The 18,293-nt window shown below is 41.8% G+C and overlaps 1 protein-coding gene across 3 annotated transcripts in view; it reads right to left on the bottom strand.

The window, feature by feature from the left end:
* Positions 1-18,293, bottom strand: part of ZNF704 (zinc finger protein 704) — a 218,174-nt gene that overhangs the window by 16,986 nt on the left and 182,895 nt on the right. Inside the window, exons 5-8 of one of the 3 annotated variants that reach the window (XM_082432846.1) lie at positions 12,533-12,633; positions 6,931-7,198; positions 4,588-4,692; positions 823-3,319 (exon numbers count right to left, since the gene is read on the bottom strand). In XM_082432846.1, the coding sequence (XP_082288972.1) occupies positions 3,314-3,319; positions 4,588-4,692; positions 6,931-7,198; positions 12,533-12,633 (480 nt within the window). In that variant the 3' untranslated portion in view covers positions 823-3,313. The other 2 variants (XM_082432845.1, XM_082432844.1) reach the window with 2 other exon arrangements.

Below are 18,293 nucleotides of genomic sequence, written 5' to 3' on the forward strand. Positions count from 1 at the left end.
GGAGCGCAGGATAAGCATCGCTATCTCTTCCACTTTATAGATGAGGAAATGGAGAAGTTAAGGAAGTTGCTGAGGCCACGCAGAAAGTAAATGGCGGACCCGGGATTTGAATATGGGCTGTCTGACACCAGCCGACCTTGGAACTCGGTTCTGAACGGTGTCAAAGCCCTGCTTTTTCTCTCTTCCATCCTGCCTCATAACTGATGGCAGTACTGTGTGCCCTGGAATAAAGCCCTGGAAAACATGATTTGGCTCTCTCTCCCAGTGGCCTCCACATTCCAGAGTTATTTGTTTTACATCTTAACCATTTTTAAGTTCTATTTGGGGACATGTTTTATAAAGCATATAATACACTTAGAGAGAGTACTGTATGGTATTATTTCTAAATAAATAAAATGGGCTGTATGCCTGTAATTTGTCTCCTGATTAGGTGTGACCTCAGAAGAGTTTAAAGAATTCTAAATTATAGTCTGCAAAAATCGTGGCTAATTTTTCCCATATGTTGAGTATATTTGTGTTAGATGAGTCAACCCCAGATAGGGAGAATCCACTTTCTCTGCCCCCGGTTTTACAGTAATGAGACATGTCACAGATAACAACACTAGGAAGTACAACATAATGTCAGCCAGTGCCAGGCATTGTGTTCAACAATACAATGATACAAGGTGGTTGTCGCAGAGCTGAGTCGAGGGCATTGCTTGAAAGAGGTCCTGTGACCGGCTAGAGGTCACGGCTTGTAAATGCCAGTCAGGACTTGCTTCACACTAGAGCAGTAATATAGATGTTGTGTCCTTCTGTAAATATGTTGGAGAAATTTCTTTTTTGTGTGATTTTCTATCTCCCAAGTGGGAAAAAAAAAAAAGCCCCTTTTCTTGGTTTTAATCTCTTCTAACATAATATTCTGAACCCTCCATCAGAGTTTTAATAAAAAACAAACTAGCTAAAAAGCTAACAATTAAGCACTACTATTTCAGGTCTGGAGACTGTCTTTCTGGCCTGAAGCCTCTTGGAATGGCCCTTGGATAGCAGGTTGATTAGCTCCTATTTGCTTGCATGGGGCCTATTATGGACTGGATTTTGTGTCCTCCCACCCCCCTTCACATGTTGAAGCCCTAATTCTCAGTGTGGTTGTATTTGGAGATGGGGTCTCTAAGGAAATAATTAAAGACAAATGAGGTCCAAAGGGTGGGACCCTGATCCAATAGGATTAGTGTCCTTAGAAGAAGAGACACCAAAGGGCTCTCTATCTCCCTACCCACAAAAAGAAAAGGCCATGTGAGGATATATCAAAAAGTTGGCCCCTGACAAGGTAGCAGGAGAGCCCTCACCAGGAACTGAATCAGCTAGCACACTGATCTGAGACTTCTGGCCTCCAGAATTGTGAGAAAATAAATGTGGGATGTTTAAGCCACCCAGCCTATTATGGCAGACTAACACAGGGGCCAAGAGCTCTCAGCTTTCTGCCATGAAAAGACAGGGAAAGAAATGGAGATAATTAGGGGTCATTGGGGAAAAACAGGTCAAAGAAAGCAGTAATTAACCATGGTCTTCTCCCTACCCCTATGTCCATAGCCTTGGGCTAGAAAAGACTGAACCGTTACCTTGGTGAATATGCAGATCAACCTTCTGGGCTATACACCTCCGGGAAGAGGTCTTACCCAGGGAACTTATTAAAGCCCCCAATTCAGGAAGTGCAGTGTAGGCAAATGAATAAATAAAATTCTTCAAACCTTGGGATTTCGCAGAAGGAGATTATTTCTACTTTCTAGGAAGCATACAAAAGCATGCCCTCTTCAATACCAGGTCCCAAAGACATGGGAGAAAAGGAAACCTTAAATGGGGTTGACAACCTCAGAATACTTGCTTTGGAGTACAACAAGAAATGTGTTCTTTAATGAGGATTTAATAAAATGGCAACTGCTCTGTTCTTCAGTTTGGATAAAGTTGAAGCCACCACTAATACCAGTACCTTATCATTTAAAACTTTTAGAGCTTCTGTCTGAAAATCCTATTACACGAATTTAGGAGGTGGGGATTCACATGTTCTCAGAGTCAGCCTGGCTCCCTGTCTTCTAGAGGCGGGACTAGCACCCCTGGAGAATTCAGGGACGGTTGCTGGCACCCAGCCAGTGGACCTGTGACAGCCCTATGCCTGGGTGGTGTGGAGTTGTGAGATCCAGCCCCCTGTAGAAGGGGCGGACAGCAAACAGCCAGTTTTTTTTTTTTTTCTTTTTAAAAAAGCATTGATAGAGAGTAGGGCAACATGAAGAACATTTTTAGTAGTAAGCCTCCTTGTCTTCTTTCTAGAATAAAACAAAAGCCTTCGAAAATGGCAGCTCCCTCCATCCCCTCACCTTTATTTTTAGATAGCAATGGCAAGCTTGACTGCTGAAACGGTCTAAAACCAGATAGATTGGGAATTCTCTGGCGACAGGATAAATTAGAAGCTCACATAGGATTTTAGTGGGATACCTAGTTAACTCAGTTACTCTATGTACTTTCTGTCAAAGCTCTAGTCCAGAACGTCCCTGGTAACCAATCGATAGCGAAATGAGGGACTCTGTCCACAGTGTCCACAGAGAGAAGAGTTTTAAAATTTCACTGTTGAAAAACCAACAAGAGGAGGGATCCTGGCTGGTACCCTACCGTGTAAGACATTGAGGAACTTTGGAGGACATGGAACTAGTGAAATGTCAGAAAGAGAAGAACAAATATCGTACATTAACGCATATATGTGGAATCTAGAAAAATGGTACAGATGAACCAGTTGGCAAGGCAGAAATAGAGACACAGATGTAGAGAACAAATGTATGGACACCAAGGGGGGAAAGCGGGGGGTGGGGGGATGAACTGGGAGATTCAGATTGACATGTATACACTAATATATATAAAATAGATAATTAATCAGAACCTGCTGTATAGCACAGGGAACTCCACTGTACAGTAGAAACTAACACAACATTGTAAAACAACTATACCCCAATTAAAAAAAAAAAAACCACACAGCGTGATGTCACACTATACTTCAGAAGGAGATGATTTAATTAATAGAAGAAAGGGGGAAATATTCCATTCGGGCTGGTCATAGAGGTAATTTGAAAGGAAGTCTGAACTGGGCTGTTCTGTCTACACACTATACTTGTTTTTACACCAGATGAGCTTTAGGGGGATGCCCTTGAAAATTCTGCTCAAATCAAAGAAGGGAAGGAACGGAATTCAGAATATCAGGGCTCTGTCGTTCTGTGATTGTAGCTGCCTTGCTGGCTTAGAAGGGTTGTCTCAAATGTCACGTCGAGAGCCACTCTGGGTCTTTTTACGTCTATCCAAAAAAAGAAAAAAAAAGTCGCCAAAAGGGCTGATTGTTTACCTCTGACACCCACCTTCGGGGATCATTGTTCCTGCCAGAAACAAAACTAATACCTACATGTCTAAGTTATTCTTTTTAAATGTTTACTAACAGGGCATTCATCGTATTCTTGCTTTTTGAGAACAACCAGCAGGTCCCACTCTTCGTGAAGGAGGCACCTTTCATAATTACTCCAGATCCATGATCCTGTTTAAAAATCCTATTCTAGGAGTATTTTCTGGAAGCCACAAATTCTCGAATTGCTGCCAGCAGGATGCTTTTTATTGTTGACTATTCCTCTAGGGAATTTAATAAATATTCATTGACAGAGCACAGCGTAATTGACTGAGCCACTTTCATTTTTATCAGCTCCACAGGAGGCCTTGGTATTTGCTGGAAACCTCTGGGAGTTGCCAGTGGTTGCAATAAGAAGCTTTTGTGAGGTCCTTAGGGAGGGGTGGAGAGGAGAAAATAAGGTTAATGTCTATTATCATAAGCCACTTTCCTGAACCTTATCAGGAGTTATAAACCCCCTTGAGCATCAGCGGGATGGGGGTCTATGGATATTCTGTGATAAGCTATAAAAGACCCAATATCTTTTTAAATGAATAGTTAAAAATCAAGCAAATTCATGCTGAGTTTTCAGACAGTAATCATTTACTATGTCAAATCAATTCTTATATACTACTTAAACCCGATGGCATATTTCAGCACTCATTTATTTGCAAATTACCCATCAGCATGGACTATTCAGGCTTTGGAAGAAAGAAAGTGATTTCAATTTCTACTATTTGAACTTGCAAAATGACATACCCACAAACAATAATTTCAAAGTCAAATCTTATAAAGTTACTCATAATGATAAATGCCATTTATGTATAGGGTCTCTTTCTTTTATGTTCAGGGTCTGAGTTCGGCTATTAATTTTATAAAGCCTTTTGGAAACAAAAATATACCACACACACAAAAAATCTTGATATATTTCCAACAAGTTGTTTATCAACAGATGAAACTGTCTTTTACTTTCTAAAATTCCAGTCAAAACACCTTTTTACAAAGAAGTTGGGCCTGTCTGAACCACGAGACACCTCGCTGAGTTTACAAATATCATTACAAAAAAAAAAAAAAAGAATTCTTCTGGCATTCCAATTTTTGTCTTTTTCTTGCATGTTTCTACAATTTGTTCTCTAAATATACGTTTGGCTTTGACCAGATTTCTGGCTTTTTGCTTTTCTACTTACTGGAATGCCTGTGAAGGTAACTGGAGGAGACTGCCAAGAAATGCTGAAGCTGCTGCCATTGGGGGTGAACTTGGCCGATCCTGGAATGTTCACAGGGGGCGTGGCCTGTCAAATAGAAAACAGAGAAAGTTGTTATGAAAGAACATTTCTCCCCAGAGTCTTAAGCTGTCATTTCCAAAGTAGGGCCTCAGAAATAATCTCAGCTATATTAATGACTAAATTATAATAGGAGGAAATTAAACACAGTCAATAAGAGTAGCTAGAGATAAACTTTTTATACATCTAAGCAATCTAAGGTATAAAAGGAGAAAGTTTTTGACTACCGATTTCTGAAAAGAAATTTGCTTATACATACATATACCTATTTTAGGACATCTGTGATATACAATTCCTCACTATCAAGTTGGGAAGTCACTTTTTTATGCAGTGATGGTAGGTTGTAAATTACAACACTTTGGGAGGGTAATTTGGCAATACATATAAAAATTCTTAGTGTTCTGTATGTTAGCTATTCCACTTCCAGAATTTATTCTCAGGAAATGGATATAAGGATGTTCATTGCAGAACTATGTATTATATTTAACAAAACTGGAAACACATGTCCAATAATAGGGAAAAGGGTAGATATATCATGATATGGCCATGGAGCCATTAAAAATGATGTTGTTGAAGAATAGTCATTGGCGTGGAAAAATGTTCATGAGATATTAAGTGGAAAAAACAAAGCATAGTGAAAACAGTACTAAAATAGGTTCCATTTTTTAAAAAAAAATGAGTATACATACACACATAGAATACTTTTGAAGGACATACCAAAAATATGAACCAAGGGGCTTTCTTGTTGTTGGGACTAAGGATGGTCTTTCTTTGCTTATGTTTCTAATATTTTTATGCTGAGCATTTATAATATCTGTAAACATAAAAATCCCAATATTGTGAATAAATGGTTTGGGAAGGAACTTCTAGATCCCTTAGTGTGTGTTCCAACTCTCATTGTATAGATAAGCAGAATAATTTAATTAAGTTGGTTCAAGCCCACGATTTCGGACCTAAATGCAACACTGACAAACAAGAACAAAGGAATGAATAATTCTTTTGACCGCCGTAAGAAGAGTCAGGAATGAAAGTTATTGCATCAACTAATTTAATAATTAGCTCTATTCCATTGCTCTTGAGTTGAAGTCTACTAAATAAATGGCTGAATTCTTCCTCTACAGCTTTAGTTTTTCTACTTTTATACATATAGTTGCTAGTGACAGTGGTTTTCTAACTGGCACCACTGGAAAATATTTTGGCAATACATAGCTGTTCATGTTATATCCTAAGACTCGATAATTACTCTTCTGGAAATTCAAAGAAAAAATAAAGCTACTGGCACAGAAGTATCCTCTGTAGATTTACTAATGATAATTAAAAAGCTGGATAGACTAAAAAGTAGATCCCTAACAAAAGAATGATTAAAACAATTTAATGTTTTGATTTAGTTGAATTCAGTTATATATTCAGTTCTATGGAAAGTGTTTATAAAACAAGGGTGGGAGAACACAATTACAAATATGTACAGGAGATTTTTCTTCTAAAAAGTTACATAAGGTGGTTGATAATTATGGGAAAATTTTTTTTAAAATTTGAGTGTATTGAAACTTTACTAAATCAACACTTAAAAGAGTTAATAATTGCTGGGGGAAAAGGAGCTTTAGCCGTGTCCTGTATTTGCAGGATTTGTCTCTAAGGTCTTGTGAGACTTTGGAGTAAAGCAGAATCCCCTAGAGGGTCTGTTAAGCATAGACTGCTCAGCCCCACCCCTCCTTCTGGTCCCACAGGTCTGGGGCAAACCCAAGAAATGTACATTTCTAACAAGTTTCCAGGTGATGCCGACACTGTTGATTTGGGGAACACTGACAACCACAGCTCCAGTCTGACAGAGTTAGTTACCAGTTCAGAAGGGAGGGCACTAAGTCCCAGACCGGGGTGCAGGACGAGGGTGGCATTGTGTCAGCACTTTTCAAGGCTCATCTTTTCACTTATTTTATTTTTTATTTAACAGGTACTTATATCATGTGCCAGGCACCCTTCTGAGAGTTTTACAGTATTAAGGATTTTAATTCTCATACAAGCGTCTCGGGGATCGGATCTTCAATCAGTACTGCAAAGTCCAAGGACCTACAGGGTTTCATCCGTGTGAGATTCTGGCTTTAAAAGGAGAAAAAGAAAAAGTGAACTCTGCTACTGGGCTCTCTTGGATGCTGTTTTTCCACTGAGTTATCCTTTACTCAGAGGTCAGAATGCTACTGCTTTTGGTCAGGAGTAAAGTGATTACTCTCACGGTCCCTTGCCAGTCACCTGGTAAGCGTGGTCGGTGTGCACGAGGTAGAGGGTGGTGGGAGCGGAGCGGCTCAAGGGTGTCATCAATTTTGTCTCAGTTTTGGCACAAGGAGTTTCTGTTCTGCTGGAATCTGGGATGGGGAAAGTAGGAGGCGAAGCCAGGGACTGGGAGGGCGAAACCGGGGCCAGGCTGCTCAGTCCGTCTGCCACCGAGTCTGTGTTGAGCTTGATCTCAGTGTAGTAAAAGTCTTCTTCTCCATCACTGTAATCAGACTCCCCAACACGCCTAATGCAAAAGAGAGCAAAACAATCCTACTCACCCAAGTCATTTTCTTGCCTTGAAATCTGGCACATCACATGCTGTTCCTTCTGTCTGGAATGCTTTTCCTCTGTTCTGTCTGCCTGGCAAACTCTTACCTATCCTGCAACACTCAACTGTCCACTTCCAGGGAAGCCTTCCTTGACTTCTTAAAGCAATTTATGCAATTAATCAACCAATCAATCAATTATTCAACAACAATTTATTGAGAGTCTACTATGTCCTGGCTCTTTTTTTAAGAGTCCCACTATTACAGTGAACAAAACATAAATAGACTCTGCCCTGATGGAACATACAGTCTAGGGGGAGAGGCAGACAAGAAACCCATAATGGAACACATCAAAAAGAATAAAATACGTAGGAATAAACCTACCTAAGGAGGTAAAAGACCTGTACTCAGAAAACTGTATGACACTGATGAAAGAAATTGAAGACAACACAAACAAATGGAAAAATATACCGTGTTCTTGGATTGGAAGAATTAATATTGTTAAAATGACCACACTCCCCAAGGCAATCTACAGATTCAATGTAATCCCGATCAAAATACCAATGGCATTTTTCACTGAACTAGAACAGATAATTTTAAAATTTGTATGAAAACACAAAAGACTCCAAATAGCTAAAACAATCTTCAGAAAGAACAGAGCTGGAAGAATCATGCTCCCTGACTTCAGTATAAAGCTATAGTAATCAAAATAGTATGGCACTGGCACAAAAACAGACACATAGATCAATGGAAAAGAATAGAGAGCCCAGAAATAGACTCACACACTTGTGGTCAATTAACCTGCGACAAAGGAGGCAAGAATATACAATGGAGAAAAGGCAGTCTCTTCCATAAGTGGTGCTGGGAAAACTGGACAGCAACATGTAAAAGAATGAAATAAGAACACTCCCTAACACCATACACAAAAATAAACTAAAAATGGATTAAAGACCTAAATGTAAGACATGACACCATAAAACTGCTAGAGGAAAACATAGGCAGAACACTCTTTGACATAAATTGTAGCAATATTTCAGGTGTACAGCAAAGTGATTCAATTATATATATATATATATTTTAATATATTATATATATATAAAGCATATATATAGTCTTTTTCGGACTCTTTTCCATTATAGGTTATTACAAGATATTGAGTATAGTTCCCTGTGCTATACAGTAAGTCCTTGTTGTTTATCTGTTTTATATACAGTACTGTGTATTTGTTAATCCCAAGCTCCTAATTTATCTCTCCCCAGTTCACCCCCTCTCATGCTATGCCCTTTGGTAACCATAAGTTTGTTTTCTAATGCTATCTAATGCCATTTGTAGCAACATAGAGATTTTCATATTAAGTGAAGTGAGACAGACAAAGACAAATATCATATGCTACCACCTATATATGGAATCTAAAAAAATGATACCAATGAACTTATTTACAAAACAGAAATAGACTCACCGACATAAGTTACTTTTTAAAAGGATCACTCTGGCAATTGTCTGGAGAGAGAATAGAGGAGAGGAGAGCAAGAGGGGTGGGAGGCCAGCGAGCAGGCTGTGGAGCAGCTGACAGTGGCCGGGCGAGAGGTGGGAGGTGGAAGTGACCTGAGCTCTCAAACCGGGGAAGTATTTTGCACGTTAGGTGTTAGGACTTAATTCCGAACTGTTACATCCTCTGAGCTCCCTGTGAGGTGCGTTCAGTTTATTTAATTCACTTTATGTAATGACTTGGTACATTTCTGTAATTTTTTTTTAAACCCCTGTCGCCTCCCTAAGACTGATTCTCTAGGGCTATGTCTTGTTCATCTTTGTGTCACACCACACATATCAGCGCATCTGGCCTACAGTAGGTGCCTATGAAATGTTGAATGAATGAACGAAGGAAGCTGATGTTATAGCACAGTGATTCCCAGCATGAATTCTGGAGTCGGATCTCCTGGGTTCAAATCCTGACAGCTTCTAGCTGTGTGTGTGATTTTGGCAGCCTGCACCCTTATATAAAATAGACGTAGCACAGCTGGCCCTCCGAATCTGTGGGTTCCGCAGCTGCAGGTATGGAAGGCCTACTGCATACGTGCTTAGACGTGTACCACACACATAATAAGCACTGAGTGCGTATTAAATAAAAATAAGGCTGATGTTAAAAGGCCTCAATGTTGGGACTTTCCTGGTGGCACAGTGGTTAAGAATCCGCCTGCCAATGCAGGGGACGCAGGTTCAATCCCTGGTCCGGGAAGATCCCACATGATGTGGAGCAACTAAGCCCGTGAGCCACAACTACTGAGCCTGCGCTCTAGAGCCTGCAAGCCACAACTACTGAGCCTGCGTGCCACAACTACTGGAGCCCACGCGCCTAGAGCCCGTGCTCCGCAACAAGAGAAGCCACCGCAATGAGAAGCCTGCGCACCGCAATGAAGAGTAGCCTCCGCTCGCCGCAACTAGACAAAGCCCACAGGCAGCAACGAAGACCTAAGGCAGCCAAAAATTAATAAATAAATTTATATGTATTAAAAAAAAGCCTCAATGTTTACTATCATCAGGAAAAATATCTTTTAGTACTCCCGCAGTTTTTCTCCCTGAGACATGGAAAATTGTACTTTTCCACAGAAAGCTTTGCATAAAATAACTGTCAAATAAATAATAACATTTATTGGATTTATGAATTTCTAGGGAAATGGTGCACATCTGGCCACTTGGTTTTATGGGATAGCCTCTGCACATCTCCCTTCCCTGGGGCATCCCCAAATTTCATGAGCATTTCCGGCAGGCGCAGGACACTGACTCGGAAAGAACCTTTTTCCCACTTACAATCCCTGTACAGAACTTAAAACACAAATCTCCCCTTCTCCTCGGCCTTTCTGTTTCGCCACATCGGGGGCTTCTCCCAACCCCGTTCCATGTCCCCTGAGGTCTCAGGCTGAGGCGTCTAGGGAGGTGTCTGCGCCGTATCAGGTCAGGCTGGGCTTGGCTTTCCTACAAGCAGAGCATGGAAGACCCCAGAGAGTGGGCTGAAGAATGTGCATCTGTTCTATTCCTGTCCCCACTTCCTCTCCAGTAAAGGGCAGGCCGAGTTGCTACTGGCTGCCTGAGTGCTACTAATAGACACACAGGCCTGGGGGAAATTGTGTGTCCTACACTGGGATAAATCAGGATCAGCCCCTGGTGTATAAGAATGGAGTGAGACTTAAGAGAAAAACAGTGTACTTTTTATACTGGCATGGTGTGCACTGCAGCTACATCAGATGCAAGACACATATTTGGGGGTTCTGGAATGCCCCCTTCTTCCCCGAGGTCCCACAGCCAACAGTCATTAAAAATGCCCCATCCTCCTACAGTCACATCACGGAGGACATGGATTAAGGCAAAGGCGGTCCCCTTCCCACCCCTACCGAGGTCCATGAGAGCTTCATATACATACAGAGCAGGCTTGGAGTCCTGCTAACCCAGGCCCATTCCTGTGCGATGGCTGGCAGGGATGTGAATCTTAATTCACCAAGGCAATGTGAAGAGTAAAAAGGGAATCCCAGGGAAGGGAATACAGCGGCTGCACGTTGAATTTCACCCACCATGAGAGCACCCCGGAAGCTCAAAGGAAAATCCTGTGATGCCGTTTATAGTCTATAAATACATACATATGGCATGTGTTTCTGTGTAGTGCTGAATAGGATTCGAAGCGTTGGGCAGAGGGACTTTAAAACAAATACCCCAGGTCCTGATTATAGCTTCCAGAAGCCCTTCCTAACCTTTAAAGAACTCTGAGCTATTTACTCTGTGAGCTGTGCTGACAGTGAGGTTTGAGGGGAGAAGCTGCAGGATCTCCTTCTCCGAGGGCTTTAGGAACAGGAGCGCATTTTGCCCCGCAGTGTTTCAGTGTGGTGTTTCCTGGAGGATGACGTGGACCCTCAGGCTAGCGGAGCAGACGCCCTGCTTTGCTGGGCCACACCCACGGCGCTTGGTGACTTTCCACGTGCTGTGCCCTGGAAGGGTCTGGCTGTGTCTCCAGCATCCCAAGCCTACAGGTGAGGGAGATAGATCTCTGCTTCTCTCCAGTCACTGAAGGAGCCGATCCACACGAATCAGAAAAATCACCTTAGAACCAGTTCCTGTTTTCTTTTTCTACCACTTTTTTTATGGATGATGCATTCCCTAAATTTATCCCTTGCTGGGCAGTGACTGTAGTGTTTATTTCTCAACACTCATCTTTTTGAAAGGGCTCCTCTGTGTCCAAGCATTTTGGGGGACTGGTCATGTATTTGGATTTGCCTTATGCACACTGGTTATGACTTACAGCTTCTCAAGGTCTCTTCTCAGTCCCAGATCCCTGGACAAGAAAAACCCAGAGACTAAAGCACAAGGCAACTGAACTACCATTGCCCCTCTGGAGTGGCCCCCAATCCCTGTTGCTAGAAACTTAGTTTCATCTTTCCTTAGAATCGTTTTTATATAACACAAGGAAGTGCCAGTTGTACAAATAAAGGACTTATTTGGGCAACAGAAAATGATAGAGCAGGTCATCAGGCATCATAAGAATAGCAACAGCAGCACTGATTGTCACTGTGGTTCTTAAACCCTTTTCAGGTTATATCTGCCTTTGAGGCTCAAAGTCACAAATACACTCCACTGGGAAAAAAGTGCTCATCTAATTTTACAGACAATTTCAGGGGGTCCAAGGACCCCTTACCCTACCCTACCCTACCCTAGTGGTCCATCTTTTACAAATCATTCGAACATACATTTTATTTTTGACCCTCACACATGCCCCTGCAGGGCTAATATTATTAGCCTCATTTTCAGAAGGACCTGAGGCTCCAAGCAGTGACTTGTTTAATATCACTTAGTGCAGTGGTCCCCAACCTTTTTGGCACCGGGGACCGGTTTCTGGAAGACAATTTTTCCACAGAGCGGGTGGTGGAGGGGGATGGTCCAGGCAGTAATGCGAGCGATGGGGAGAGATGGGGAGCGACAGGTGAAGCTTTGCTCGCTCACCTGCCGCTCACCTCCTGCTGTGCAGCCCAGTTCCTAACAGGCCGCAGACCAGTACCGATTCTCGGTCCTGGGATTGGGGACCCCTGACTTAGTGAGTATACTAAGGAGGCTTTACAAATTTAAGTCCACGTTCTTTCCACTTGCCATACTGGACTATATTATCTGCAGGGGGCATCTCCATAGTGATTAGGAAGATCAAGCAGGCTTAGTCCCTATTCCTGTGTTCAGAATTTTTAAGACACAGTGTGGTATGTAATTCTGAGTGCAAGTGACCCTGGATTGAACTGATGGAGATACGCCAAGTTCTGAAGGGAGGGCTGCCTTACCCAAGATGAATGGTCCGGATGTGCTTCTGGATACCCACTGCAGTGCTCAGAACCTTCCCACAGTTTTTCCAGAGGCATTTGAACATCACCTTCATGGAGTTCTATAAATGGGAGAGAAAGTTACATTAAGATGAAAACTAACCCAACAATTTTAATTTTTTCCTTCATTAGAAAAGTAGCAGCGTCCTATTCTCTTGACCATAACTCAGCACACCATTCTAGGAAACCCCCTGGCTGGTGAGGATCTTGGTGACCTCAGAGATTTTCTTGCATCCTTCATGAATACTGAGCCCTGCTGGAATATTTAGTTCACTTTAATGAAGGTGGTCACAGTGTCATTTAGGCATTAATGACAGTGTCTAACATTCACTGAGCACTTACTATGTGTCAGGTGCTAGTCTAAGAATTTATCTCATTTAATCCTAAAAGATGGATGCTATTATTATCACCATTTTACAGATTCATGGAAAGCTTCAGTAAAACTTGCCCTGTCTATGAGCCAGCTTCCAGCAAAGCTGGGATGTGAAGTTTGGGAGTCTGGTTCCAGGAACCACCTTCTCCACCAGGATACAGTTCCATCTTCTCTTACAAGGATCTCAGAAGTTTTCCAAAACAGTCCAGCCCAGTGATTGAGAGCACCGATTCTGGACTGACTTTCTCAGGTCCTGGTTTCCTTATTTATCAAGTAGGAACAATAGTACCTGTCTCATAAGGTTATTATGAGGATTAAATGAGGTCATGAAAGTGAATCATTTAGCGCAATAATGACGGGAGTAATTATTCAACCAATGGCAGCTATTATGGTCTTATTATGATTATACTTCCCGGAGTGAATTTGACAGGGAGTGAGTTTTCTCCAGGGAGAGTGCTTGTCGTTGGACTGCTGTCTCTTTGCTGATTGTTTCCATGGGCACGGTGACAATCACTTCCATGTACTCACCAAGCCCCACCCCGTTTTCACCTGGGAACAGACTAGACTTCATTTCCCAGCCTCCCTTGCAGTTAGGTGGGGTCAGGGCCAGGGGAACATGGGCAGAAGTGACACACATTCCTTCTAAGCCTCGTCCCTAAACTACTTCTCAATGTCACCCAAGCCCGCTCTGCTGACTAGAGGTAGGGGATACCCAAGGACTTAGGGGACAGTAGAACCACTAGATCAGAGATTTGTAAATTTTCAATATTTTTAAAATTGAAGTATAGTTGATTTACAATGTTGTGTTTATTTCTGCTGTGCAACAAAGTGATTCAGATATATATATATATATATACACACACATGCTTTTTTTAAATATTCTTTTCCATTATGGTTTATCATAGGATACTGAATATAGTTCCCTGTGCCCCTGTGCTATATAGTCAGACCCTGTTGTTTAGATCAGGGATTTTTAATCTTTCGTTTGCCATGAACTCTTCTGGCAGTCTGTTAAATTCCATGGACCCCTTCTTGAATAATGTTTTTTAATGTTTAAAATAAAATACATAGGATTACGAAAAACTGCAAGAGTACTGAAATAGCTGTCAAAATATTTTAAAATTTTGTGAAATGGTAATATATGTACTCTTTAACCCATTAAATAACAAAGATCTTTAAGTGAGTCTAGTAACTATCATAATTTCAAAGTAGTGTTAAGCATAAATGATATTTCATGATATCTGCTAAAATTGTAAGGTGATATGAAAATATCCGTGATTTCTATTGGTAGTAAAGTCACAGGTGGCATTAACATTATTGTGGTTTGATGTCTTCGATCATAATTGCAGGAAATGCTAAATTATAGTTAAAAGATTAATGACAATAAAGATATACTTTTTCTCCCATCCAAGTTCACAGACTCCCTGAATGCTGTCCACCCCCTTTCCGGGACCTGTGGACTCCAGGTTAAGAACCTCTGTACCAGGAGGAAGGGGCCTGGGTCCCTGGAGAATTGTGTGGAGCAGAGACACCCTTTCACCACCCCCGCTGACCTGATTGGATTGTGACATGAGAAATCCTTTACGGGGTTAAGCCACTGATGTTTGGGAATGGGTTGTTTCAACCGTAAGCCTACCCTGACCAATCAACATAGTAGTCATGACACCTTCCTTGAACTGACGGAATTGATGTAGCGTTGTTTACAAGTCTAGTAGAATTTCTGCCCTCAAGCCCTGTTCTAGAAAGCAATCATTTACACACTTAGAGGATGATTCATCAGCTACTATGATGCGATTAATATCCCGATCCAGCCAGCCACCCACCCGCACCCAAGTCTTTCTCTAGGTTTCTCAATTGAAACAAGGTACCTGGCAACTTCCCGAAGTGAGGAGTATCCTGTGTGTTGGGAATGGTCACTTTCAGCGTGGCAAGGGGAGGACAGAGCATGGTGGCACAGGGCCACAGTCTGCTGGGAAAGATTAGTGACAGCAGAAGGAGCCCAGGCCTCCTGCGGGCTTCATGAGCCCAGTGGCCTAGGGGTCCCAGGGGCTCTGGCCAGGTGGCCGGCATTCCTGACACGGCAACCTAGCCATTCCCACTGCAGCTCCCGGACATCTCGGACAGCCTGCCTGTGCTCCCCGCTGCAATGGGCAGTACTGAGCTCTAGGAGCTGCAGCAGCGAAGGGATGGGCAGAAGCTGAGAGAGGGATGCGAGGGGAGCTGAGACAGAATTAGGAGACTTTAAAGTACATGATCCTGAGGCGTCAGTGTTTATTCTAAGGAGACAGTTCACAAATTTCAGGCTCCCTGATCTCCTTGAGCCACTGATCCAAACGCCTGAGATGTAAGATGAGCCAAAGGGGGAGAGTTTAAATCCTGCCCTGCCCCCCACCCCAACCCCAAGGTTCCCGAAAAAGAATTCTGCTTGGTGTTTTTTATTCAAAGCATATAACAACTTAACAATATTAATGAACAAATCCTCACCCTAGGAATGCTTTCTGCCCATTTTTCAAACAATGAAGCTATACTATTAAAAATTATCTTCCACTTAAGGGAATTAATGACTCAAACCAAAATTACAGGTATCTGAGAGTCCAAATATCCATCTGGAAATGAAGTCATGATAGATGAAAACACTTTCTGATTCATTCCAAGCCTTTTTGCTGATGGTATTCCTTTATTCATTAAACCAGGTAGCTATTTAGCAAGGAATATTCCAGGGGCTGGTGACAGAAAGAAAAGAAGCTGTTCTCCAGGAACTTACATCCTAGTGGGAGAGAGAGAGAAATGATAATAAATGATGATTGTTTCAGGTATGGTAAGGTCATTGGAAATGGGGGTGGGCTGCGTTAGGTCAGACAAAGCCTCTAGAAAGTGACTTCTGAGCTGGGATCTGAAGGTTGGAGAAGAAGCCAGCCATGCTATGAGCTAGAGTTTTCCAGGCAGAGGGAAGAGTTAATGCAAAGGTGTGAAGATGGGGAAGAGCTTGACATATTGTAGGGCCAGAAAGGACAGTGAATTTAGAGGGAAAGGAGAGAGGGTGTGATCTGTTTGAAATAATGTGGAGAGGCAAGGAGGGCCGGATCATGCAGGGTCTTGTAGGTGAAGGTAAGGAATTTGGATTTGGTCCTAAAATAAAGAAGCTACTGAAGGGGTTTAAGGAGGGGAACGACATTATATGATCTAGGCTTTAAGAAAACATCACTCTATTCTGGGGAGAGAACAATAAGGTCACCAGTGTGATGCTCCCACAGGTCAGAGAAGAGGGCAGCTTGAAGAAGGTTTGGGCAGTGAGAATGGAGAAAAGTAGACACATTCAAGATCCATTTTGGTGCTCTGTAATGGCCTATACGGGAAAAGAATCTAAAAAAGAGTGGATATATGTATACGTATAACTGATTCACTTTGCTGTACACCTGAAATGAACACAACATTGTAAATCAACTCTACTCCAACAAAAATTAAAAAAAAAAAAGATCCATTTTTGAGGCAGATCAAACAGTACTTGCTGTTGGGCTGAGTATGAGGAATGTTAAAAGGGGCGGTGTTAAAGATGACTTCTATAGCTTTGTGAGTTGTGGTTCTGTTTGGGATATGCTTATTTTGAGATACCTGTTAGTGATCAAGAGGAGGTGGCAAGTAGGACCACGGATCTATGAGCCTGGAACTGAGGGGAAGTCAGGGCTAGAGATATACATTTGGAGTCAGGAGCTGAAGGATTTCTTAAAACAGATCTGGATGAGATCATCTAGGGAAAAAAATGCAGCTAGAGATGATTAGAAGGCCCAGGATACTGCAGCATCCAATATTTCATGTAGGAGATTGAGAAAGAGAAGCCAGAGAGAGAGAGAGAGAGAGTGGGGAAAGTAGTAGTAATCCAGACAGTGTGGTATTACCAGCACAAAGAGAAGAAAGTGCTTTAAGAAGGGATATGTGACTTATCCAGTATCACTTGATGATTCCTACCAATTAGTCAGTTAGATAAAGTCTTTTAAAATTAATATAATAGTATTACACAACATATAGAGCCAAATTCATTCTACATCTTAGGAATTTTGTAAAGGGTCAAACTGCTGATTGTTTTAGGAAATGACAATCACAGTGGTATTTTTGTGCCATAACAAGTATTATGTATAACATTCTGTTCCTAGTCCTTGCAATAATATGTCAAGCATTTGCTTCTTGACTTGATTAGTTAAAGCTTGGTACTGATCATAGAAAAATAAATGTCACTGGTATAACTCCTTTCCTTAGTTAGGAGGAAATAGCTGGTATAGAGGTATCGAATCCCCAAAATACAATGAAGCTGACCAATATCCTCTCTAAATCCCTTGGAATTTGGAGACCTACCAGTTGCAAGTGTTTGTGTGTCATCTCCTCAATTACGCCCATACATTTTTGGGCCCCTGCTAAGGGCTCCAAAGAAATCTGTTGCCCAAAGAAAATTAGGTAATGGAAATGAAGAAAAATGATCAACTTTGCTTCCTCCTTGCTTTTCTCTTTTGCCTGTGGGGTACCACACCATCCCTTTTGATTCCTTCTAGCCCTATCTATACCTTTATAAAGACCCTCTTCATTAAACTCTTCTCAATTACCCCACTTGAGAACACCACCAGCTTCCCCCAGGACCTTGATTGAAATGGGGAAAAAGTAGGTTATAAAAGAATATAAACAACATTATATATTTGGGAGGGTATGTAATACAAATAATTACATGGTAGAAATTGCATGGTAGAAATATTGGGGAAGGGTATCTTATTTTTACATTAATTTCCAAACATAAAAATTACCCTATTTTAAATTTAAAATGAAAGTCACCCTATAATACTTGCTTGATTAATTTTTGGAGAATAAAAGTATACTAGCATGAGCACCTCAACTTTAATGAAATCAAGTGACTTCTCTCTACCTAGGTGAAGAATGTTCTCGTGTCGAACCAGAGGCCCCTTAAATGGTGGTTAAGTACTTTTCAAAGTCCCCTGACTACATCCAATGGAGACAAATCCTTTGTCTACAGACTACTCACTGTTATGCTAAAGGAAAGCCAGCCATGGGAGGAGGAGAACAGGAAAAAAATAGCTAAATAAACACCCAGATTGCCACATGGATCCAAGCTTGCCCAAAGAGGCCAAACCAGGCAAAGCTGCCAGTGGAGTTGCAGCCTCCAAGGCTGAACGTGCCCATCTGTGCTTCAGTCCTGGCTTCTCCTCTCAGCTCAAACAGATGTTCACAAAGCTGGGATGTCCGAGGTAGAGAGAGGCCACTGTCGGTTGGGAACCACAGTGTGCTAGGGTCCCCCACACATTTGCCTGATTAAGCTGAAGCTCCTGGCAGCTACAAGCCGACTCA

The sequence above is a fragment of the Balaenoptera physalus genome (assembly GCF_965194825.1).
Source record: "Balaenoptera physalus genome assembly, chromosome: 17".
Classification (NCBI taxonomy): Eukaryota; Metazoa; Chordata; class Mammalia; order Artiodactyla; family Balaenopteridae; genus Balaenoptera; species Balaenoptera physalus.